The sequence below is a fragment of the Hesperophylax consimilis genome, chromosome 16 (assembly GCF_061612785.1).
Source record: "Hesperophylax consimilis isolate HC1 chromosome 16, BYU_Hcon_1.0, whole genome shotgun sequence".
Classification (NCBI taxonomy): Eukaryota; Metazoa; Arthropoda; class Insecta; order Trichoptera; family Limnephilidae; genus Hesperophylax; species Hesperophylax consimilis.
Window position 1 is genome coordinate 11,390,462 of NC_142851.1, and position 25,097 is coordinate 11,415,558.

Genomic DNA, 25,097 nt, shown 5'->3' on the forward strand with positions numbered 1-25,097 from the left:
AGTCACCACGCAACAGATATGTTTTAACTTAAAACACAGTAAAAAAAATATATATTAAACCCCAATCAACATATATAACACAAAATTATGAAAGAAATGCATAATAACTCCATACTTTATCAAACATTAAGATTTTATGGACAATATTTTTGCTGATAAAAAAGATATATCAACTGAAAAAACAATTGAATAACACTCACTTTTTGATAAACCACTTAATTACTTTATTACAATGTTTTCGGTAAAATACACATCTATGCAAGAGGAAATCTCAAAGAATTAAGTTGCATTTTGACGGTTAAATGAAAAAATCACAGCAAGGCATGAGTTTAGAGGCTACATATAACCCCTCGAACGCTACCCAAATTTGGTAGGTGATTTTTATGAATTATAAATTTAATGATTTTTTTTATATTGTTCTTACAAAACCTAAAAATTTGGGATAAACTGTGAAATCTAGATGGATTCATTGGCTATAAACTACAGTAAGCAGTTTATGTTTCCATATTAATATTTGGAGGTGTGATATCAATTAAATTGAATGGGCTGAATCGAATAGGCTGAATCGAAAAACGAACACCTGGAAATCTCCATTGCTCGAGTGTGTAATTAATTTCGGCATTTACATTATTATTACTCAACAAAACTGTGAATTTCAAACGGTTAATGTGTCACTATTCCTAAGAGAAGAAGAACCTACAAATGGATTAAAATAATGCAGGTAACAAAACTCTCTTAGTTGTAATGATTACGAGAATTATTCTATTTATTGTTTTTGTGTTTAATTCGTAGAACTCCATTTAATTTTTTTATAAATTTAATTTAGAATAAATTTGATAATATTATTATTAAGTTCTGCAAGTGTTTTAGTTTTTTATTATTGTGACAGCTGTTTCGGCTTACAAGGCCATTTTCAAACTGTGGTTAGGCCACATTGAGACGACGTTTTTATACTATTTCAAATGTAAATTTTGAAGGTGCATACATTGATTTATTACTGGTTACACCGATGACATGATCTTAAACCAACTTTAACCAACAATAGATCATGTCATCGGTGTAACCAGTAATAAATCAATGTATGCACCTTCAAAATTTACATTTGAAATAGTATAAAAACGTCGTCTCAATGTGGCCTAACCACAGTTTGAAAATGGCCTTGTAAGCCGAAACAGCTGTCACAATAATAAAAAACTAAAACACTTGCAGAACTTAATAATAATATTATCAAATTTATTCTAAATTAAATTTATAAAAAAAAAAAAAAAAAAAAAAAAAAAAAAGAGAATTATTCTCTTAATAACAAATGTGAAAGTACAGGTATTTAATCAGTAGACTGTTACCAACTGATATGCGCAGTTTAATGATATTATGACTACCTTGCTATGCACTGCAATGTGTAGTGTAGGTTTCAGATTAACACAGTTTTCTCCAAAGATATTAGAAGAACGAGATATGCTATGTTGGCCGCCGGACCGTAGCCGGAGTACTACCTAATTAGGGTACTTTGAACGGTATCGGGACGTGTACGCACAGAAATCTGTTCTATGTATTAGTGCGGATACCTTAGCGCAAGCGAAGGTGTGCAGTAGTATTGGTGAACAAAACCGGCGACACTCGTCAAAACAATTCCACTCAGTACGAACTGCTCATAGCACATCTCGTTCTTCTAATATCTTTGGTTTTCTCACATTTCATTGTTGTCCGAGGAAATAGCAAATATTACAAAAACTAACAAACATCTTTTCCCTCACACATAAATCAAATAATTATTTCAGATAATTCAAAATATTGGCCATTTTCTATCGTTTTGGCAAAAAATATTTTTTAAATAATTTCGTGTAAATAAATGTGTGTGTCAATTATCTATTTATGTTATAAAGTTTAATTTGTAACTCCATTTTAACTTTTGGTAATTCTTTTGTATATTCAATGTTATTATTAAATTTACAAAAAAAAAAAAAAAAACAGATAATTTATAAACAACTCTTCTGTGTAATTATTACTACGCGTGACAGCTGTTTCACCCTCTAAAAACTGACAGTTTGATAATGTATTCAGAGGGTGAAAAAAAAACTGTCACGCGTAATAATAATTAGACAGCGGAACTTTTTTATAAATAAACTGTTTTTTAGTGAGTTATTCTCTCTGTCCTTTCAGTAGATATAATTAAAATAAGCATCAAGATATATTCAAATTCCCAGCAAACATATTTTTACTATTATTTTACATGAATGCCTATAAACAAGCCAAATTTGTTAAAACCTTTTTTTCAGTGCGAGTATTCTTCCTATCAGCATTCAACTATTAAAATATAAAAGATAATATTATAATAACTATAAAATAATAGATATCGTAAAACAATGAGGAATGTTTAAAAATTGCAGCAAATGTGTGCTCCATAGAATATTATTGACAATACATTGTTTATTAATTATAGAGTTGGTTTTCATATTAGATACAAACACATACCATTTAAAGGTGCCTTTAAATGTTGCTAAGATAAATAATTGAACCACTAATAAAATAAAACAAATACAAGCATAAATTTAGTTAAATTTAAACTCGAAATGGTACAGTAGACTCTCAATTATCCAAGAACAACAAAGGTATGAACCCTTTTTCACCCAAATTAATTATGTATGTAGGTACCTGCTATGGATTTAGAACATTTTGAAGTCATTTTTAACAGAATAATGCCTAAAAACACAAAAATTAACACATTGTTAGGAAATAAGTCAACGTTGCCATTAAAATCGACACAGGTTGAGAAAGGGTTAAGGCCTAGAATTTGGAATACTTATCTAGAAACATAATTATAATTCTATTAATAATAACAAGTCAGTGTAAACTTCAAGAAAGAATTTGAGGAGTGTCCATACTCTCACCATCCAGGGAAACAAGGGGATAAGTCTGTTTGTTGATTAACGCAAACCCATATTACAGTCAATTGTTTGTGTACATAGAGTGAAGAATAAAACTAGTAGTGCCTTCCATATAAATTTGAATGGAAACAAATTTTCCATTTAGCCCACTAGCCCAGCATTCTGCCTCACTTACACTCGCCTCCATCCCATTTGAATTTCGTAAACACAGTTTTGTATTGGAAATTTAATGCCCGATTAAGACCACGAAACATGTCCACAAGGCATTTCTCGTGTTCTTCTTTATTCTAAGTTTGTGTAATAAGCCAAATGAGTGCCAACAAAATATGTATATTACATTTAAAAAAGAACCCTACATAATGTGATATTTTAAAATTTTTGATCATGACAGTTAATGTTGACGAACAAGTGACAAAATTAACTTCAAAAGATCAACAAACAAATAAACGAAAGCTTGGATATTCAAGAGTCTACTATTCTAAACACAGACAAAAACACTGCTGAAATTGATTTAAATAAACTGAAATACTTACAAAATAAAAAGGAATAATAAATAATTTCTATCTACGATCATTATTTTTTTGTGTAAGTCATTCCAAAATGGCGACTTACAAATAATTATTACATTATATATTTATACTATGTACAAGAAGTTGTGGTTAAGCCAACGACAGCTCTGGTGCAACTCATCCCAAAGTGCTAAAACCCTACATATAAATTTCTTGAAAGATGATATTTAGCGAAGAATCACGCCAGAGCTCTCGATGGAAAGCCTATACATTATCATGTCCAACTCACTTAAGTTTTAAGCTTCTCTCTCTCATTATTTTATCATTCTCTCCTCTTTACACACCCGCTGGAAAAATACAAAACTTAATTTCTCAGCATTAATAAAAAATCATCAATTTGCGACAATCACAGAGACCGGTTTTAATTTTATTGTAAGGCGAGTTTCTCATCGAGGTATGTTAGAAATACATTTGTATTACTGATAACAGTTACCAAATGTGAGTCACTTTTTAAATTCCCTCATTAAAACTTATTATCGATATAAATAGTTCACTATTTTCCCTCCCAAAGTAAAACTATTGAGCAAATTATACATTATTTCTAAGAGACAGAGAACAGATGATAATCATCATGATTACAATTAAAATTAGTTCAATCTCATTTTCATTCAACTCACAGTCAACACTCGTTGAAATGGGACACTTCTAAACCCTGTTCACATGGAGAGCAAAATGTTCATGCCCAAACTTTGTGATATAAGTATCTTATGAGGCGTCGACTTGGAAATTTCTACTGGTTCTGATACGATCACAAAAAGTGCTTAGAGTAAATTGAAAATAAATAAAGTATTAATATTTTTCGCTAAACATCAAAAAAATTATGTCTATAATTTAGCATAAAAAGTTTTTTTTTTTTTAAATTCAAAGCGTCCAAACAGTCTTTCGTGACATCTACAGATTTCTGAAAATTCCGAAGAGAGTTTTGCAAGTCGACGACTCTTATATTCTTGATATTAATCTTGCTACAAACACTATTGGATGTTCGAAATGATCAAATTACAAGTTTTTTCAAAACGTAAATAAATGACCGTTGATCAAAGTAGAAATGATGAATTCGCTTATATTGGGTGTACACTTTTTCTGTGGCTAAGATATATGAAGTGCTTTTATTAGCCTCCTAGAAATACGTAAATACACTAATCAGGATATTCCATACAAAATCAGAACTGTTTTTGATTTTAGAAAATTGCTTTGAGCTATAAAAAAACTCCTGTGAATAAGGCTTAATGTTCAACTAGGAGGAAGAATGGCTAAATACACTCCAATTCAGTAGCGACGCGTGTAATAATTCTAATTTACGCACATAAAGATTTATACACTAATATTATGCCAATTAACAAAATGACGTTAGAACTTTTCATTTCAATTTTGAACTACTGGTGGATCAGCCAAAAGTGCTCAGAAATGAGACCATTTATTTCCATTATTAGTTGATACTAAAACCGTACCGAAGTTAAATTTATCGGAAGCAAAATCAACCAGATAATAAAACGTTAAGTGACCAGCTTATAAAATACCAGCAACATCTTTAATCCAATTTGTCATCTTTAATCTCACTAGCAATTGTCTATCAAAAGCGATGACGTAAATAACCCAATCAATACTTGAGTTAAGAATATGTATTTAAAAATAAGATCACGATGTTCACCGTGCTTACATTTTGGATAAAATTTTCTAAGTTCTTCCTCTTCTAACCGACTAACCCAATAAAATGCTTTATAATAACTATTTTAAATCGTATCGGATATCTAATAATTCCAAAATCCAGTCATCCTATGTATTAAAACAATAAAATTTAAACAGATAAGCTTTACCATCTTTCAAGACTTGTACAATTTAAACATCAAGGTGGCTGCACACGTTTATTCATGCTCAACGTTTTAGCTCATGTTGACTTAGAAGCATGCTCGTCGTTGCGTCCACATGCTTGAGCATCTTGGCACAAAACACCATAGATATACCAAGCAAGAATTAGGGCCCTTGAATCACTTTCGCATTGAACAAAAAAGCATTGAGTTATGTGGCACACACTTTGAACATGTTCAAATGAGTGTAAAACCATCGAGTAAGAATGAGCGTAGGTTCTTAGCTTTAGTTTTTAGTACACGAAATAATTGTAACCGAAGCATCATAATGCAGCGGTAAGGATAGAAGAATATTAAAGATAGCAATAATGTTGCCAGATTAATATTCTTCACCGTTGATTATTGATGTTTTGTATACACATAACACTAATATTTTGTGAAAAACGCACAGAGTTTACACAACACATAGCATAATATATTATTTATAACAATGAATTAACATTTTTGCATTGAACTTTAAGAGTGTAATTTTACATTGAAGTGAAATGTAAACGGTATTTACAGTTCCATAATCAGTCTAATGATCTAATGAGAAATCAAAGGTTACCACTTCCTGATGTTGCGGCTCTGAAGAGAATTCCAAGTGAGCCACTTCTCGTTGAGGCTGGACTGATGAGAAATCAAACTGAGGCACTTCTTGTTGGTGCTGGACTGAAGGGAAATCAAATTGAGCCACTTTTTGTTGGGGCTGAACCGAGGAGAAATCAAATTGAGACACTTCTTGTTGGGGCTGGACTGACGAGAAATCACCTTGAGGTTTAACTGACGAGAAATCAAAGTGTCCCATATCTTGATGGGGTTGATCAGATGAGAAAGAATAGTGTGCCCCTTGATTACGGGGCTCGGGTTCACACTAGAGGAAGCAACTTTGGTCTGGGTCCTGTCAGCTGTTGGAGGGGGGAGCCCAGCCGCTTGCGCGCAGGTAGCGGGTGACCACGGCCTCAGCGGATGGCTCCATGGGGGGCGACGGGGGCCCTTGCTGGCGCAGGAGGACGGTCTTCATGGTGATGTATTGGAGAGGCGGCAGGTTGAGAGACGTGCAAAGCTGAGGAGAAGAGTTATATTCATTTAATATAATAATATTATGTATTACTATTTACACATAACAGTGGTAATAATACAGTAGAAAGGTAATACAATTTTACAAACCTGTAAAGAAAACCAAAGAATATCAAGCTACTAAGAAGAGACTAGGCATGCAATGGACCGAAACTGCAAAAATAGTGCAGGATAGGTCGACGGAATACCCTTACAATGGAATGGAAATGTTGAAGTACTCATTTGACTAAAAAAAAAAGGTGAATAAAATTCTGACAAAACTTTACTGACTAGGACATTGTGACAGTGTGACGGTAAATGGGTATTGGTTGACATTGTGATGGTGTGATGGTTGTACGGTGTGACAGTGTGGCAGTGTGACGGTGTAATGGTGTGTTGGTGTGATCATGTATCTTGCAACAGTGTGTTACGGTGTAATGGTGTGTGGGTGTAATAGTGTGACGGTGTGATTGTGTGACGGTAAGACTCACCTGCTGCTCCGTGTTGGTGAGCAGATGAGGGTTAGCGCTGCATAATTTGCTTCCACAATGTGGTAGTGTGACGGTGTATGGTGTGTTGGTGTCATCATGTATCTTGCGACAGTGTGTGACGGTGTAATGGTGTGTGGGTGTAATACTGTGACGGGTGTGATTGTGTGACGGTAAGACTCACCTGTTGCTCCGTGTTGGTGAGCAGATGAGGGTTAGCGCTGCATAAGTTGCTACTGATGCTGAAGCATGAGGGTCTTCTGCAGCGTCCACAATGTGGTAGTGTGACGGTGTAATGGTGTGTTGGTGTGATCATGTATCTTGCGACAGTGTGTGACGGTGTAATGGTGTGTGGGTGTAATAGTGTGACGGTGTGATTGTGTGACGGTAAGACTCACCTGTTGCTCCGTGTTGGTGAGCAGATGAGGGTTAGCGCTGCATAAGTTGCTACTGATGCTGGAGCATGAGGGTCTTCTGCAGCGTCCACAATGTGGTAGTGTGACGGTGTAATGGTGTATTGGTGTGATGATGTATCATGCGGTGGTGTGATGGTGTAGTGGTGTGACGGTGCGATGGTGAGATTGTGTGATGGTGTGTTGGTGTGACGGTATAATGGTGTGATTGTGTGACGATTTTGGCTCACCTGTTGCTCTGTGTTGGTTAGCAGGTGTGAGTTAGCGCTGCATAAGTTGCTGCTGATGCTGGAGCATGAGGGTCTTCTGCAGCATCCACATGCGGTACTTGCGTCCCGTGTGGACCTTGGGCTGGTGGAACTTAAGCCGCTTTCGCCTTCTCTGTAATACACACAAACACCATCATAATTATTACACAAATATTATCTATTTACATTATATGTACCTACCTCTCTTTAGCAATAAAAAGCACTAATTGAAACCTTTAGTAAAGGTGTATTGCAAACTGTCTCATTTGATTGACACTTCGCACCATTTGAATAGCATTGTTCAACAGCTCATCAAAATTTAATCAAAAGCTAAAACGGGCTGAGAATCGAGAGTTAACGGGGATTATTAAAAAGTCAAAAAAATAAAAATTATTTATTTATTGCATCTCACTATACATAAATCACGTTTTTTCTCATAAATTAACCTCACTAGGACTAAGCCTGTAAGCCAAGGTTAAAATGGTGCTGACCTTCAATCAATATGATCTAAATGTGACAGAGTTTAGAACAAGCAAACCTTACAAACCGTAAAATTTTAACAGATCCGTGAATAAAAATGCAGATTAGGAATCAATAAAACCAAAACAGTTTGTTTTCCCAACTACCTATGTTCAGATTAGAAAAATTTATCCAGTGTGCCTTGTTTGAACAAAATGGGTTAGATTAAAAACATATAATTAGATTGTAGGTTTACTTAGATTGTACACAAATCAGATTGTAAGTAATGGACTAACCTTTTTCTTTGGCTTGGAAGGTGTGTTGGACTGAGATCTCGGTGATTGGGTGTCGCTTGAGCCGTGCATCCACTGCTGCCCTAACACAATCGTAAACAGTTAAAACAAGCAGTCACACTATTCTAACTACTCTCTTTCTACTGGGGATCCCTCATTGTTACAGCGAAACCCTCTTACAAGGTATCAGTAAAAAAAACTTTGGTAAAATTGCAGAATTGACATAATATTACACAAAAATGTTTAAAATAACACTGTGCTTCGACTTTATTACTACAAGAGACGACTATTTAAGTCTGGGGAGATGGTAAAGTTGAAAAATTTCATGTATATTGACAATTTTGAGCGTGTCCCTATTTTCTGTATACATATTACCAAAAAAATTATATTTTTAGACAGAATTCTGCAATTTTGCTAAAAACTTTTTATGTGGATAACCTTACATGTGAGTTCCAAATTAGGCTGTTTTTGTTTTCAAGATACCAAAGAAAAAACTTCCTGTGCATGATAACTTATTACAGTAGAACCCCGTTAATTCGAACCCCGATAATTCGAAAAAACGCGTAATTCGAAATTTTCGCAAAAAAAATTTCCGCTGAAAAATTTTTTCTTACAAAAATTTTTTTAATTCGAAATTCGTTAATTCGTAATTCGAAATTTATTTTTGTCCGCGCACGAAAATTTGTTCGTGTAATTCGAAAAAATTAGATTTTTGCGAAAATAAATCATAATATTTCGTAAATCAGAATCTAAAAGTCAGCCGTGGCGGTAAAATGCCGAAAATGTATTTTTACGTGGTTATACATCGTCCTAATTAGTATTATTATTTTGTAAATCTGAATCGATTTACACTGGAATGTCGTATTTTTTCAAATTTATTTGGAATATCCGAGTTTAAAGGGTCGAGAAAATACATTTTACGCGGATATATGTCGTAGTTTTACGAGTTTACGCCAAATATCTGCATTTAAAGGGTCGGCCGCGACGAAACTCGGCCGCGTAATTTCGATTTACGCGTAAATATATCGTATTTTTACCAACTTTACTTCGAATATCCGCGTTGAAAAAATACGGCGTGACGGAAATCGGCCGAAAAATTTCGATCCATGCCGAAATATGACATATCTTTACGAATTTACTTCAAATATCTGAACTTAAAAGGCCTGCCGCTACGAAAAACTGCCGACAAAATTCGATTTACGCGGAAATATATCATATTTTTACGAATTTATTTCGAATATCTGACTTTGAAGAGCCGGCCGCGACGGAATACGGCCGCGAATTCTCGTTTTACGCGGAAATATATCGTATTTTTACGAATTCAAATTCAGATATTTGAAATAAAGGGCCGGCCGCGACAGAAAATTACCGCGAAATCTCGATTTACGCGGAAATATATCGTATTTTTACGAATATCTCAATTTAAAGCGTAGGCCGCGACCGAAATCGGCAGCGAAATCTCGATTTACGCGTAAATATATAGCATTTTTATGAATTTATTTCGAATATCTGAATTTGAAGAGCCGGCCGCGACGGAATACGGCCGCGAATCCTCGTTTTACGCGGAAATATATCGTATTTTTACGAATTCAAATTCAGATATTTGAAATAAAGGGCCGGCCGCGACGGAAAATTACCGCGAAATCTCGATTTACGCGGAAATATATTTTATTTTTACGAATATCTCAATTTAAAGGGTAGGGCGCGACCGAAATCGGCAGCAAAATCTCGATTTACGCGTAAATTTATAGCATTTATACGAATTTATTGCGAATATCTGAATTTACAGGGCCGGCCGCTACGGTAATCGACCGCGAAAATAAAGAAATAATTGGTATTAATACGAATTTACAACTAAAATACCACCCGGATTTGAAGAGGCGGCCGAGAAAATCGATTTTCGGCGTTTTTTTTTTTTTTTTTTTCATAAAATTTCGAATTACGTGGGAATTCGTTAATTCGAAATTTGATTTTTGATGTCCGCTGGATTTTGAATTAACGAGGTTCTACTGTATATAGGAACCTTATAAGTGTGGGTTTTATTTTGCAGTGGAACCCACATAAGAAGTTTTCATGCTTATAAAGTCTTTATTCAGTCCCTTGAAGACTGAAAATTTAAATTATCTAATTTTACACACTTCAGGCTTTCTAATAGAAGAAGTCTATTTCTCGGGACTTGAAAACCTTATATGTAAAAGAGTTTCAAAGCATTTGAATTGAAAATTACATAATGTAAACAAATTTCTTCATTAAAAAGATTTATGGCAATGAAGTTATATTTAGTATTAATAATCATTTATGTATAGCAACAATAGTTTGCATTTTGACTTTTCAAATAAACCACCACCATATTCATATTGTAAATTCGGTCCTAGTGTGTTTTATCTCCCGTTCGTCACAAGATATCGGATCTTGTAAAAACGTATGCAGACCTTCATGTGAATGTCAACATTGAACACAATTGCAACCAATATACAAATAATGAATTTAACTGAACTAGAACTTACTAATCTGATCAGTGGCTTTTTGTGGCCTCATTGGGAGTTCAACCAGAGAAATAAATTCCCTCAGGTATATTAGGAAAAAATTAAACGGTGATATTTTCCCTATTTCTAAAGGAATCTCATCACATCCCTTCAACAGAGATTAGCGAAACTGTTGATTATTGCAAAATACTCATCTGTACAAATTTGGTGTTAAAAAAATCTCATAATCACTGCACTCACGATCATCTAGTAAAAACCCAATGTTTGTATGTCTACCACTCTGGCGTCTTTATGTAGATCCCGTAGTCGCGGAATTTTTTTTTTTTTAAGGGCGGAGCCAGTATACATATAGTTCCCGTGAACACTTAGGCCATAGGCCCATTGTGCCATCTCCCATTTTACCTCAATCCTTTAACAACAACCCAGTCCCTTTAATAAAGTTCATCAGGATTGCTATTGGGTATGTGGCTATGTCTTCTGGTTCTACTGTATGTCTCCCCAGGTATCTGAGCCTAGTTCCCACCAGGGCAGGACATTGGCACCATAGGTGAATTGGAGTCTCTTCATCCTCTTCACATTTCCCGCATCTACTGGTGTTTTCCGCCGACATTCATAATGCACAAATGGGATTCATTTCGAACTCGCTGTAAGTGTTGTAATATTATAATACAAGATGTTCTTTTATTTTTTGTATGAGAGTTCACTGCACAAACGCACCTTAGAAAAAACCGCCACTGGTCCTAAGCTAACCTAGTTTTATTATTATTATTATTATGTAATGAGCAGGCAGCATTCTGCTGATGCGCTCATATCTGATTTCACAACAAGTTTGACAGTAATTGAGTTGTTTTAAGTTTGAACTAAGTCCTTTCTTCTCTCCAAATGTGAATCAAAAAGAGCTATGAATTGATTTATATTTGTTGCATCGATGACATGTTGTGGGAGTTTGTTCCAAGCATCCACTACTCTATTTGCAAGGAAGTGTTTTCTAGGATTAGATGCAAAAGGCGTTTTGGTAATTTTTTTTGAGTGTCCACGGAGATTTATATTTTTATTAGTAGTGAAGATCTCTTGGATGCCAGGGCAACTGTAATATCCAGATAAAATTTTGAAAGTCTCGATCAAGTCACCCCTTTCTCTTCTTTCTTGTAAGGTTGGAAATCTTAGTTCCTTGAGTCTATCTTCGTATCGTAGATCTTTCAGAGCTCTTGGTATTTTAGTGAAACGTCTCTGTACTCTCTCTAACAGATTTATATCCTTTGCGAAGTAAGGACTCCATATTTGGAAAGCATATTCCAGGAGAGGTCGCACATATGTTTTATATATTTTTAACATCATGTCCGGTGTTAGGTCAACGAAGGTTTTCCTGATTAGATATGTTAGTGAATTTGCTCTTTTCACAATTCCAGCGATGTGTGGTTCCCATTTCAAGTCCTGTGATATGGTAACTCCTAAGTCTTGTTGTAATGTCACTTCTTTTAGACGTGTTCCATTAAGATTGTAGGCAAGTGTAGGGTTAGTTTTTCCAACATGTAGGACAGTGCATTTTTCGACATTGAGTTTTAGAAGCCAATCATTTGTCCATTGATATATTTCGTTTAAATCGTTTTGCAGTTGGTTGTGATGAGTGTGTGGGTTGGCAAAGAATTTTGTATCATCTGCAAAGCAGCTGGAGTCTGATTTTATTATAGTATGCAGGTCCGTGATGTACAAAATAAACAGAACTGGACCGAGAACTGATCCTTGAGGGACACCACTGGTCACATTTCGCTCAGATGACAGTTGGTTGCCAATTCGAACTTGTAATTTTCTCTCAGTGAGGAAGGATTTGATCCATTCGAGAAGTCGTCCTCTTCTGCCTAGGAATTTAAGTTTAGCCAACAGTCTATTGGTTGGAACAGTATCGAAGGCTTTCTCGAAGTTGAGATAAATTACGTCAGTGGGAATCCGTTTGTCCAGTAATCTATGTTAAGAATGAGATTGGTAATTGTGGATCTTTTTGGCACAAATCCATGTTGTTTGTTTGAGATTATGTCAAGTTTGATCAGGAATGAGCGTATCTCGTCCACTATTATTCTTTCCATGGTTTTGCAGATAATACTAGTCAAGCTTATAGGTCTCTAACTTGCTGGTTTGAGTTTATCACCTTTTTTGTAGATGGGTGTAATTATAGCTCTCTTCCAATCTTTAGGGAGTTTCCCATCTAAAAAGGATTGTTGCATAACCAGAGCTATGGGATGACTGAGGGTTGCTGCACACTTTTTGAGAACAATAGCAGGAATATTATCAGGGCCAGTAGCGCTATCTTCTCGTAACCCCTTCAAAATATTCTCAACTGCTGTTGGAGTGAATTCTATTTCGCATAGTGAACTATCTACATACACATCTTGACTAATAGTTGGTATACTGGTGTCTGGTTCATTGACATAGGTTTTTTTCAAATTGTGTTGCAAGGATGTTCGCTATGTCTATCTCGCTGGTCACTGTTTCGTTAGAGAAGTTATATAGTATGGTTGGAGTAGACACTTATGAGGCAATCTGTTTCCTTATATAACTGTAAAATGTTTTTTGTCCGCTGTCAATCAATTTTTGCTCAAAGTTTTTTCTGGTATTTCTTAGTTGCGACACAAGGTAGTTATTTTTCAGTTTATATTCTCTGTAATACTCATTTTCAATCTCATTTACATTTCCCATGTGTTTTCTGGATAATCTATAACCATCCCAGGCTTTCTTTTTCTCTTTAATCAATGCTAGTATGTGTTTGTCGATCCAAGGTTTGTTCTTATTGTGGTTTTTATTGCCTTTGAATAGTGGTATTTTTGACACAATCTTCTCTTCAAAGTTTCATTACTAATTTCCTTTAATCAATAAATTTCAAATCTAACCTAACTTTAATTAAATTCAGAAGGTTTCCTTACAACGCCCTGTTGAATTTATGTGGGCATAAAGTTTATAAATAAATAAATATTTTTGTAGAAATTTAACTTATCTGTGTAAATAGTGTATGATAATCTTTCTGTAAAAATTCTACTCATTATTGTTATTGCCAGACCCTAACAGCAACTCTCTCACAACAGGAGATAAAACACACAAGAACCTGAAGATTATTATGTCTATAAAGGTAAAGCATAAGCTGAAGCCCTGTGTTTGGTAAGCAGAGGAATTGATCAATGATCTGATTTATGAAACAAAAATGAATGAATCGATGATGTTGTTCTGAATGAAAGATCTAAAAACTAGGTAACCAAGGCATAACCAAAAATAATAAATATAACATTCCCTACCAATTTACTCAAAATTTAGCATGCTTTGGCAGAAACAATCTTTTTTATAGTGAAATCAATAATTTTAATAATGGTCAACGAAATGAGTTAAAAAAAGAATAAATGGTTTATGTAATGAAATAGAGAAACAGAATTTTAATTTTATACGTTCTATTCATTGGACAAACTTTAAATAGCAGAAAAAATGCCAAATGTTACCACATAAAACAATAACTGCACAAATTGTCGAAAAATTTTCATAAGGCTATTTCTGCTTCTCTATTTAAAACTTTTGAATTGAACAAGTCACCAAAAAGATCATTACGACAATTGCCAAAATTGAAAATCTAATTGCAAACGAAAAACTTATTGAGATAAACGATTTTAGAGTTGCAAAGCAAAACTCGCTCTAGAAATTTGATTTTAAGATAGTTGCGAAAAACTGTTTGAAACACCTTGAACATAAATTGGAATATAATACATATATTATGCTAAATATCTAAATAAATAGGTATTATTTATTATTTTAATATTTAGCAAAAAAAAACAAGTATCCCAAAACTGTTTTTTGCAAATATTTTAAAATCATCACAAATTTCCAGAGCGGGTTTTGCGACTCCGCGACTCAAACAAATTAAATATAAGAAACTTTTTTTTTAATGTAGAAGATTAAATAAATTTATTATGAATAACACTACGATAGTTCGTTCAATTTTAAATTGCCACACAAATGAAATAATGTTTACTCTTAATGTAAACACTGTAGAATCTATTTGGTTGAATTAAGAAAAAAAAATTTGGGACAAAGAGGAGAAAAGCTTATAAATTTCAGAAATATTGTCAGCTTTCATAAAATGAGGTTTTTAAATATAAGTAATTTTGAAATTAGTCTATTTGGTGAGATGTCATCATGCAAATGAGGGGGGTGTGAAAGCGTGTGTGCGTGTACCGCCATGCGCTGTGCGAGCGTCACCGTGGCAGGACGCGCCGCTGCGTGGCTCTCGAAGTGCGCGCATTCCTCTCCACGCGTCACACCGTGGCGGCGGTAGCGCGCCAGCTCACCCAGCCGCGCACGCAGCTCCCGCTCACGCCACAGCGCCCCCCCAACGGAAGAGTGCTCCGCCCGGGAGGAGAAGCGCGTGAAGGGACGTAGGCGGTCTGTGAAGTCCCTGCCAAGAATATATCAACCAATGTTAACATCCTAAATCTGCATAGAGACTTTGATATTATTATGTGTTAATCTTCTGCAGCTTTCGAATGAAATAACAGGTTCCATGACAAAAGAGAAAATTGAAGAAAAGTTTTAAAAAAAGAACAAAAAAAACAACAAACCTAACCCATCCTAAACAAAGAGAAAGTCCGACGGAAATAAATAATAATAATAAACTAAACTCGAACCGTCTAACTCATAACAGATAATACGGAGGGATAAGAACAGGCTAGTAGAAAACGTTACACATAATCGTACTGCGTGTACCGGCCGTAATACCGTAGTATTAGTGGCTGACAGATATTTAAACTGCCCGACCCCCAGGATTAAGGACTTATTACTGCGGCATTAACCTTTTCACCGCGATCAAATGTACCGAAAATTACACTCGTACGCGGTACTCACTTTGAAAATCAAAACCCACCACTTGAAACAGCTATAAATCTCTTATTTCTAGACAGATTTATGATTTGCTTATCTTAAAAGCTTTATTAATGCTCTTGAAGTTTGTTGAAACACATAAATAAACAATAAACCGCAGGATACAGATATAATATTATAAACAGTGACCCATCACAAGAAATCAACAAGAACTGTCGCCATCGCATGCACACTGCTATATTGTTTATAGTATTTACTTACCCGGTCTGATGGGATTTGGACCACTGCGCCGATATCATCAAAACACAATTATTTTTATTATTATATCTACTAACAAATAAAGTTTTAATAAAAAGTTAACACGAGGAGAAATATTTATAAGTTTTGTTTTTCATGGTAGTTTCTAAAACATGGCCACACACACAATGTCACATCGCACTCTAGGCATTTATACTGGGACATTTTCCTTTTTTTAGAAATGGCGCACACTCGGCAGGCTCGGTGAAGTTTTTGAGAATTATTTCCCTTTATTGGGTGGGGCATATGTTTTGCTAATGCCTTAGCAGTTAGTCTCAGAGGTAAATCGTGTGAAGAGCGAGAATGAGGCTCAGATCGGGAAGTTTCATGATATTTTTGCAATAATTGTCGTATTACGGCTAATTGGAAATCTGCTAAACTAACATTTTTATTTGTAATTGATTTAAAAGCTACATGAGAGTTCAATAAATACAGATCAATAATATGGAAGGCCACTTTTTTATACCACTTAATTGTTTTTCGCAGGCAATTAATACTACTTAACTGACGGCCGGCGTGGTCTAGTGGTATACGCTTTTGACTACAGATCCGAAGGTCGCGGGTTCGAACCCGGCGTGCGCAAATAAATTTTATTTGATTAATTTGTGTTATTTCACAATTAATTAATTAAAAATAATATATAGTATATTTGCGGCACGTTCCAGAGTGGAAGATACTCTCAGTATCGCCCTGGTGTAAGACCACCATTCAGAATTGAAACGTTGCTTGAAATGGCTTTAGCCGTGTTTGGTGACCAGATCTGAATAGCCAGGTACTTCCCCACCTTCTTCTTTCCTATCTCCCTCCCCTCCCCAATACCCTCAGCCTCACAACATACCCCAATTGGGGATGCCATAGTCTCACTGGCTCCAGACGGGAGCAGTTGGGACTCTTGTGCGGTAATACCGTAAAAAAAAAAAAAAAAAAAGTCCACTTTGTCAACAGAACCCATACACTTATTATAGTCTAGAACGCACTTGGGTTTCATAATTGGTTGACGAGTTTTCCAATCAACTTTTCCCGTCATGTCCATGGAGTCGTCATGTAAGGTTGTTAGCATGTGAACTTCTCTTTTATCGCACCACTTTAAAGCCAACAGAGGTCCACGATGTTGTGCTTTCATTTCACCCTTTTTAAGTTTATTAAATTTTGCCATGCCTTTTCGTGTCTTCCGCACCGTACCACATGCATTGGTTTTGTTAGTATGGAGAAAATCATATAGTTGAGGGCTACTGTACCAATTATCAATAAAAAGATTATGTCCTTTATTTAAATAATCTTGAAGTAGTGTCGTTACTACAGCCCCCGAAACTCCGAGACATTCAGAGTCAGTTATGTCAGTCCCTTCGCCACAATAAATAATGAAGTCTAATATAAAACCCGTCTTCACGTCACACAATACAAACATTTTAATTCCAAACCGGTGACGTTTGGATGGTATATATTGTTTGAAAATTAAACGCCCTTTGAAAACAATTATGCTCTCATCGATGCATAAATTTTCATAAGGTATCAAAGTTTTTTTGAACATTTTTCGGGTATGGTCAATTAGGATTTTAATTTTGTAAAGTCGGTCACCAGGAATTTGTGTGTCGGGGTTTGAGAAGTGTAACATTCGCAATATAATTTCGTAACGATCCCTAGACATGGTTTTTCCGAAAATTGTACTAGCGAGCAATGGGTCAGTGGACCAGTGTTCTTCGATAGTAAGATGTCGGTTTCTCGTCATTAACATTAACAGTGCAAAAAAAATGTACATTTCTTCGACAGATGTGTCAACCCATTTACGAAGTCTGGATTTTTGGGAAGGTTCTTGTTTTGATATGGTGGCTATGTAATATCGATTAGTTTCGATCACCATTTTTGTCACTATTTCTTTGTTCAAGAAGTATTCAAAAAAGTCAATTTCCGATGAATTACCAGAAAATAAAGTGGATGGATCAAAACCTGACACAAAATCATCAAATTCATGAACTATTGGAATAAATGGACCAGAGGTCCAAGAAGAAAAGCAGTCTACATTTACGGTATAGTCTAAGTTAGGTGTACGAGAGTCATGATCTTGGCTTGTCCCGGGGGCGTTTATTTCACTGTCACTAACTTCTTCAGTAATTGGTATATCTTGATCATCTTCACTTATTTCTAAATCAGAGTCCATGTCTAAAAATGTTTCATAAATTTCGTCTTCCGTAAGACTGGGGTTTGCCATTTTTAAGGGAGTTCAATTTTGATATATAAACGGTAAGCCTATAAATATAGACAGATAAATTACTATTTAGGTTGTCCACAAAATTTAGAAATAAAATCACAAAATAAAGTCAATCAAAAAGTCTTGAGTAAAATAACTATTTTTAAAACACGTCACGTAAAAGTTCACAAACAAACGAAAGTCAATCAAAAAGTCTTGAGTAAAATAACTATTTTTAAAACACGTCACGTCACTTAAGTTCACAAACAAACTAATGTATCACAGAAAAATAAATTACTTAAAAAGATTCGCAAAATAGAAATCGGTCAATATTTTACATCGACGCATAAGTCCATCAAAGCAGATTAGATCACCTAAGAAATACTATGGATGACACAACGATTCAGCGGCGCGACATTCAAATGACTGAATGAAGATTTAACGAATCATCGCTTTCACAATGTTTTATGTAAACAATTTATTATATTTTAACCAGCAAACGCCAGATGTCAGTAAGAAAAAGGATTGAACTATTTTTTGGTTCAGTTATCTGCTAAATTCGTCGCGTATTTACGTAGTATCAAGCCGCTAAAGTGAAACGCATGATATGATGCGCGTAGCGTGGGGGGCACGAATTATTTTCGCATGAATTGATGCGCGTAGCGGCGAAAAAGTTAAGAAGGAGATCGCGGACATTATTAAAAACTTGGTTGATTTGACAAAAATTGATCAGCCGAGCAATGAAAATGTAAAAAAGCAGTATTACCCATTGGCAGCACTATCAGAGGAATATTTTAAAACGAAATATCGATTTACCAAAGCAAATACGGAATGCATAATCAAATTGGCCAAAGATTAATTTCGAAGCAATTCAAAGCAGACCGGGTCAATGACATCGCAAATGTCATCTGAAGAAACGTGAAGTTAGCAACTAAACGCGCAATGCAAAAATGACCGTATTTTTGAGGATTGGAACAAAGTGGTGCCAATCTCATAAAATCTTGCATGAATATTCTTATGAGTAAATATTTTAACCCGAGCAATATACAGCCCTTTTCACTGTATAGCTATACCAGAGCTGCAGCGGCGTATTAGAGAATCTTTATAAGTAAGACAGGAAAAGTTTTTTTTTTTTTATTATTGATGAAGTTTAAACTCGTTTTAAGCAAATAAAAAAATTAAATACACTTCAACCTACACAAAAATATTAACCATATGCAATTGTAGGATTCACATGGGCGATATCTAGATTGTATCAAAAAACAGAAATATGCCATAATGGCATCATGTAACGGTTAACCTGCCCGTCTGCTGTATCGCAATGAAAACTCAATATTGTTCCGACTAACAGTAACTAAAAACTACGTCAAGTGCAAAGGGTTAATTACCTTCACCAAGAAATGAAGCCAAAGATTTAGGACGGGTTGTTTCGGAGAATTTGAACAATTCATCAAATTTCAACATTCAAGTTCTGTTATTATATCATTATAGGCTAGTTGCTTGACAAAACTGAAATAAAAACAGAACTTGAAAAAATCTTTCACAGAACTTGAAAATAAACTATGAAATTTGAATAATTGTTCAAATTCTCCGAAACAACCCGTCCTTAGTAATTTCTGAATAAGCAAAAGTATTCGATGGCTAAAGATGGACTTACTTCTTCTCCTTGACCATCTTGGTGACGACCTTCCCCCGGTTCTTGAGGTTGGTGTAGAAGGTGGAGACGAGCTGATAGTCTCGGACCAGTCTCTTCCGTCTCGTCCTCTCCCTCAGTCTACGTGTGTACATATCCACTTGGGATAATTTAAGGGCTGGAAATAATAATGTTTTCATTATCATCTTGCAGGGGCATTTGTAATGAAAATGACTATGTAAGGATGATTAATTCCAATACAGTTTAATCTAAAGTGCTCATACATCCCAAAAATTTAACCTAAAAGAAGAAGAAGCTGAAATGATTTTAGGCTTCTTAAGACAAATTTATCAGCAACACAAAACAATATTTATTATAAAGGTTTCAAAATGTTCAATGAACTCCTTTTAAATGTTAAGGAAGCCAGAAGTCGTGCAATTTTTCGTGGGTTATGTCTCAATGTTGTGAAGTCCAAATATTAGTGCGCAGGTAATGGAATATTTTTATAGCAGTTTTAGAATAGGTGTACACTAGATATAAAATGTAAAATTTTCTAACTAAATAAAATATACTAGGCCAAGTAACCGACCGCCGCAACACGGGTGTGTGCCATGTGGTAAGGTGGTCGAAAAAACTAAAAAAATGTTTTAAAATATTATAAAATGCCTAATAAAAAATAAAAAAATTTAAAAAAAACTCAATGTAAATAGAAACTTTGTTATTTTTATATGCAATGACAAAAATTAAGGTGACTATAATGTTTATAATACATTAGTCTAATAAAATATGTTTTTTCATTACCAGTAATTTTAGTTGTGTTTAGACAAAAAAAACATAAGGTGAGCTAAAACTTCTTTATGTTTTCATTAAAAAATTTAATGTTCCAAAATATTATATACTTATTTTTTTAAATATTTAAATGCATATTTTTCATCACCTTTCAAAAACAGTTTTTAGTTTTTGAATACGTTCAGAAATATTCCATTGATTTGGATTTTATAAAATGTACCAGAGACGTGAGGGGTTAATAAAGTTATAGAATGAAATTACCTGATTTGCACACCTTTTTACAATGTGCCTTTAAATACACATCTTAATTAGGTTGCCACTTTGACATGCCGATTTATTTAAATCCTGTCCATGCAAAATAATAATAATAATTTGTATAGCGCTGTGTTCACGAAAAATTACCTCAAAGGCGCTTGTATTACTTCACACTTCCAAATGGCACATAATCATTGCGTATGAGATAAGCAAATAATTACCTATATCAAGGTCATCATCTTCCGTGTTCAAAGATAAAGATGAAATGATCTGCTCAGCTTCGTGGTCATGCTCCTGCAATGCAAAACAAGATGCATTAACTCATGCAAGCAGACACAAACACAATCACATTCCACTCAATTAGTCACCATTGTATTTAGACAAACGTTTCAAGATAACTTTAAAATATGCATTTTAAAACAATGGTAAACTGGTTTATTGGGCTATTGTATTCGAAACCCCATGATTACAAAAGTCAGCACAATTTTAGCTGAAATGGTAAATGTTTTAAAATTACTCATTATAAAGCATTTACCACATTACGAGTAAAAACTTCATATACTGCTATAATAAGCAAAAAAGGCAGCTATGAATTTGCATAAATGATAACTCATCAAAATGACAATTCAACACACCTATAAAAAGTGCTATAAAGTTATGAAAAGTGATGAAACAAAAACTAAGTTAAATAGTTACATATATAACCTGGTTTTTTTTTTCACGACTTTATAGCACTTTTTATTGGTGTGTTGAATTGTCATTTTGATGAGTTATTCGGTCACCTCTTGAAAGAATTAAGTTTTTGTACGGACTAAACTATGTATTCATATTTGTAATGCGTATGTACGGGTGCAAACAAATAATTTGTCTTAATATTTTAAAGCAAAACTTGCAAAAGGTGTATTTTAATAAAATAATTAAATGAACGCCATCTGTGATATTTCATCAAAATGACAAATAAATACACCTTTAAAGTGATATAGTCATTAAAAGTGATGAAACAAAAACTAGGTTAAATAGTTACCTATGTAACCTAGTTTTTGTTTCATCACTTTTCATGAGTTTATATCACTTTTTGTAGGTGTGTTGAACTGTCATTTTGATGAGATACCCGGTCACTGATTATAACGTATGTTACGTTTAACATTTAAGAATGCATCAAAATGAAATTATTTTCGAGTTGTGTTATGTGGTTATGTACTGCATTCATTCAGAAGATAAAATTGTATATTTGTTTTATTTTACCAGAACTGTTAGATCAGGGTGCTATTTTGTTTGATTTGTATTATTTGTACAGATAATGATTTAAATAATTAACAAAATAATGCAAAAAATGTCATGTATACATAGTATAATAAAAATAAATAACATTGGGTAAAGTAACAATTTTCCATTCAACTTCTCAGTGAAAAGAAGCTTGCATAAAAAAATCGAAAATATTAAAAGACACAACACTGGATAACTTTTATATTTAATTTTTATACCTCTTTTTAGGTCAACATAATAAATTAGATGTACTGCAATGAGACCTCACATTACAACAATACATTGCTGAAAAAATCCATGTGAAAAAAATATATTACGGAAAGTTTGGTAAAACTTGGCTATGTAGCTGGTAATTAAACAAAGCTAAAGCCATATCAAGCTGGTTTTAATTCTGAAAAGCAATTTTAGAAAGACAGTACAAAAAGTATTTCTTACTGTGAATAGCAGTCTGTGAAATAATAACCAAATCTACAATGCGGGCGTTTAAGATCACAGGGGCCTATCTACAAAAACATAGTTTTGAGATAAACGCAAACAAAGATTAGAATGCTCATATGCCCAAATGTATGCCCAACTGATACGCAGGATATGCCCAACTCGAAACACCAGTTTTTGTAGTTAGGCCTCTGTGATCCTAAGCCCACGAATGATAAACACAAATTGTTATTTAATGTATGGAAATGCAGGACAAGGGTCCCAACTGTCCAGAGCCAGTGGGACTACGGAATCCCCGATCGGAGTATGTTGTGAGGCTGAAGGTAGGGGGAAGGGAATAAGATAGGGAAGAGGAAGTACCTTGCTATTCAGATCTGGTCACACACCAAAACCAAACACAGCTAAATCCATTTTAAGCAACTCTTCGATTCTGATTAGTGCTTTTTCACCCAGGGTGATAATAGGAGTATCCACCACTAGTAAGTTGCGGTAAGATAATTGACTCTGTCTTACCCTTTCAAAGTCATCTCTGTTTGGCATGTAGCCCAGTTGGGCCGCCTCCTCGGGAGTCAGAGCTAGTGGGGGCAAACGGGCAACAGCCCCTGGCCCCAGCGGACCCCCATCTTCCCCAGGGGGCGGAGGAGCCGGGCGGGAAGGGGACTCCACCCCTCCCCATGTGGCGCGCCCGATACTGCCCTCTAAATAGCGGCTGATATATTCATCTTTGGCTTCTGAAGTGGTAAATTATTGACTCTTTAATATTTAAATAAAATCTATTTAGGTTTGAGAGTTTCATTCATAATCAAGATGAGACAATACCCTAAAATAAAGCCAGAATCTTAACGACGTAAGTGAAGCAGTCGCTCATAAAAATATGTGACACGTAGCCCTGGTGTATTTATTGAATAGACCTGTGGTTGAATTTGCCCTATCAAATCTTTAAAATAAAGTGGGAATCTCAACGACATAAGTGATGAAGTTGTGTAAAAACAATATTCGGTGCGTGGCCCGGCGTAATGGACAGACCTAAGATCTACTTTGGCCTAGCAAGCTTAGAAAATCGATCTTTCTGTGGGGTTTATTTTAATTATTTCTGATGAACGTATTACTAAAATCTCAGATGTTTCTAGAGGGATCCCTCTGGAAGTTACTAATTAACCGTATAGAAAAATAATATCTGGTGCTTAGTTACTTTTACAGTTGAAAAACGTTTCATAAAATTTTCAATCCATTCTACGTAAAATATATATTAATGGTAACGTCCAGTTTTTTATTAATCTTAAATAAAATAACTAACATCCATGGGGATCCCTTTAGAAACAATGGAGCTCTTAGTAATATGTTTATCAGATATAATTGAAATGTGAGCGTTGAGCAAACCCCCATTATTGGAGTCTTATGTCACTTTATAAATTTTATTATAGTTAAAATACATATTATTGAATTATTGCAACAAGTTAAGCTTTCAGTTTATAGACAAGTCGAACTGAAGATGTTGTCTTGAAAATTTTGTTTTGGACATTATTATTTAAATTTATCTACAGAAATTACTGTGATAATTGCTATATAATCATAATATAACCAATGGTTCGAGATGAGTTTTTTTTTTTTTTTTTTTAAAAGAAAGACACACATTCCCGGGTTACGAATAACCTGACAATATTTGAAAATCTCCTACTACCACCACAGTAAGCTGAAAATGTTGCTCGTGTTGTGATGGAGGACTTAGCCAGCCGAGGAATTGAACACACTACGCCTGGGTGGGACCCAAACGCGATGTCAACTCGGCCACCGACCGGTCGAGTTATTTGTTTATGTTTGTTCATGCTGTTATCAGTATACCTTCTGGGCTTCTGGATTCTATGTGTTTGGCGATATCTTCCCAATTGCCGAAGCCGAACTGTTCTATAGCGTCCAAGAGCCGAACTTCCTCTTTGGCTGACCAGCTACCACGTCCTTGGAAAATGCCAACGGTTCCCGAATCCTAAAGAAACAAACAGTCATCAGAACTATGGAAATAGTAAATAACTTTTTAATTTGTGTAAAGCTGTGAATTTATATACCATGAACTGATATGAGTGATCATTTCGATGTGGTCCTATTTCGGCTCCCGCCGAGAAACACTGAAACAAAAACAAACAATTTTTTGATCAATCATTCAAATCTGCCGCTTACTGAAAACGACGCATGTCAGTGACGTCACAACTCACAAGCAGACAGATATCGAAATCCGCGCATTCCGAGCAGCGGGCCCTCAATCCGGAGATTTCTTCTTGACAATAGGTGCAGCAATATTTGGCGTATAAATCTGAAACAAAACAATGAATAAATCAATCAAAATAGTTATTTTTTTAATACGACTGACTTTCCGCAACGTCTACTCACCCGCCATCTTTGCTCCATAGACAATAAGCAACAAGACAATGAATGCTCACTTTTCTAAAATCGGGGCGTTTACAGACTCTACCAAAAACTTTTTAGATCATACACTAGAAAGCAAATAGTTTGCATGAGTAGAAAATTAATTTAAAAATATTCGTGTATTAATGTTGTGCATCCATTTCACGTGTCTATAGAAAATTATTAGGAATATTATGGTTTAACTCAGGTGTTGCCAATGTGCAACCTCTGGAATT

The 25,097-nt window shown here is 34.8% G+C and overlaps 1 protein-coding gene across 3 annotated transcripts; it reads right to left on the reverse strand.

The window, feature by feature from the left end:
- Positions 1-1,687: 1,687 nt before the first annotated feature.
- Ada2b (Transcriptional adapter 2B) lies at positions 1,688-24,855 on the reverse strand. 3 transcript variants are annotated; one of them, XM_089640873.1, is made up of 11 exons: positions 24,847-24,855; positions 24,672-24,769; positions 24,525-24,584; positions 24,304-24,445; positions 22,975-23,192; positions 20,982-21,054; positions 19,741-19,894; positions 14,981-15,176; positions 8,262-8,341; positions 7,489-7,639; positions 1,688-6,364 (listed from the first exon to the last, which is right to left on the reverse strand). In XM_089640873.1, the coding sequence occupies exons 1-11, from the start codon at positions 24,851-24,853 to the stop codon at positions 6,203-6,205; spliced, it is 1,341 nt and encodes a 446-aa protein (XP_089496999.1). In that variant the 5' UTR covers positions 24,854-24,855; the 3' UTR covers positions 1,688-6,202. The 3 variants fall into 3 exon arrangements, with proteins under 3 accessions (XP_089496999.1, XP_089497001.1, XP_089497000.1); XM_089640875.1 differs by having other exon boundaries at positions 6,230-6,364; positions 8,262-8,336; XM_089640874.1 differs by having other exon boundaries at positions 6,230-6,364; positions 8,262-8,336; positions 14,957-15,176.
- Between the last annotated feature and the right edge of the window lie 242 nt (positions 24,856-25,097).

Bases quoted from the DNA above. Each gene is read 5' to 3' on its own strand.
- Ada2b (XM_089640873.1), bottom strand. The intron at 24,446-24,524 runs GTATATAAATTC...TTGTTTCTTTAG, and splicing joins ATCACTCATATCAGTTCATG to GATTCGGGAACCGTTGGCAT. The intron at 23,193-24,303 runs GTATACTGATAA...TTACCACTTCAG, and splicing joins AGAATCCAGAAGCCCAGAAG to AAGCCAAAGATGAATATATC.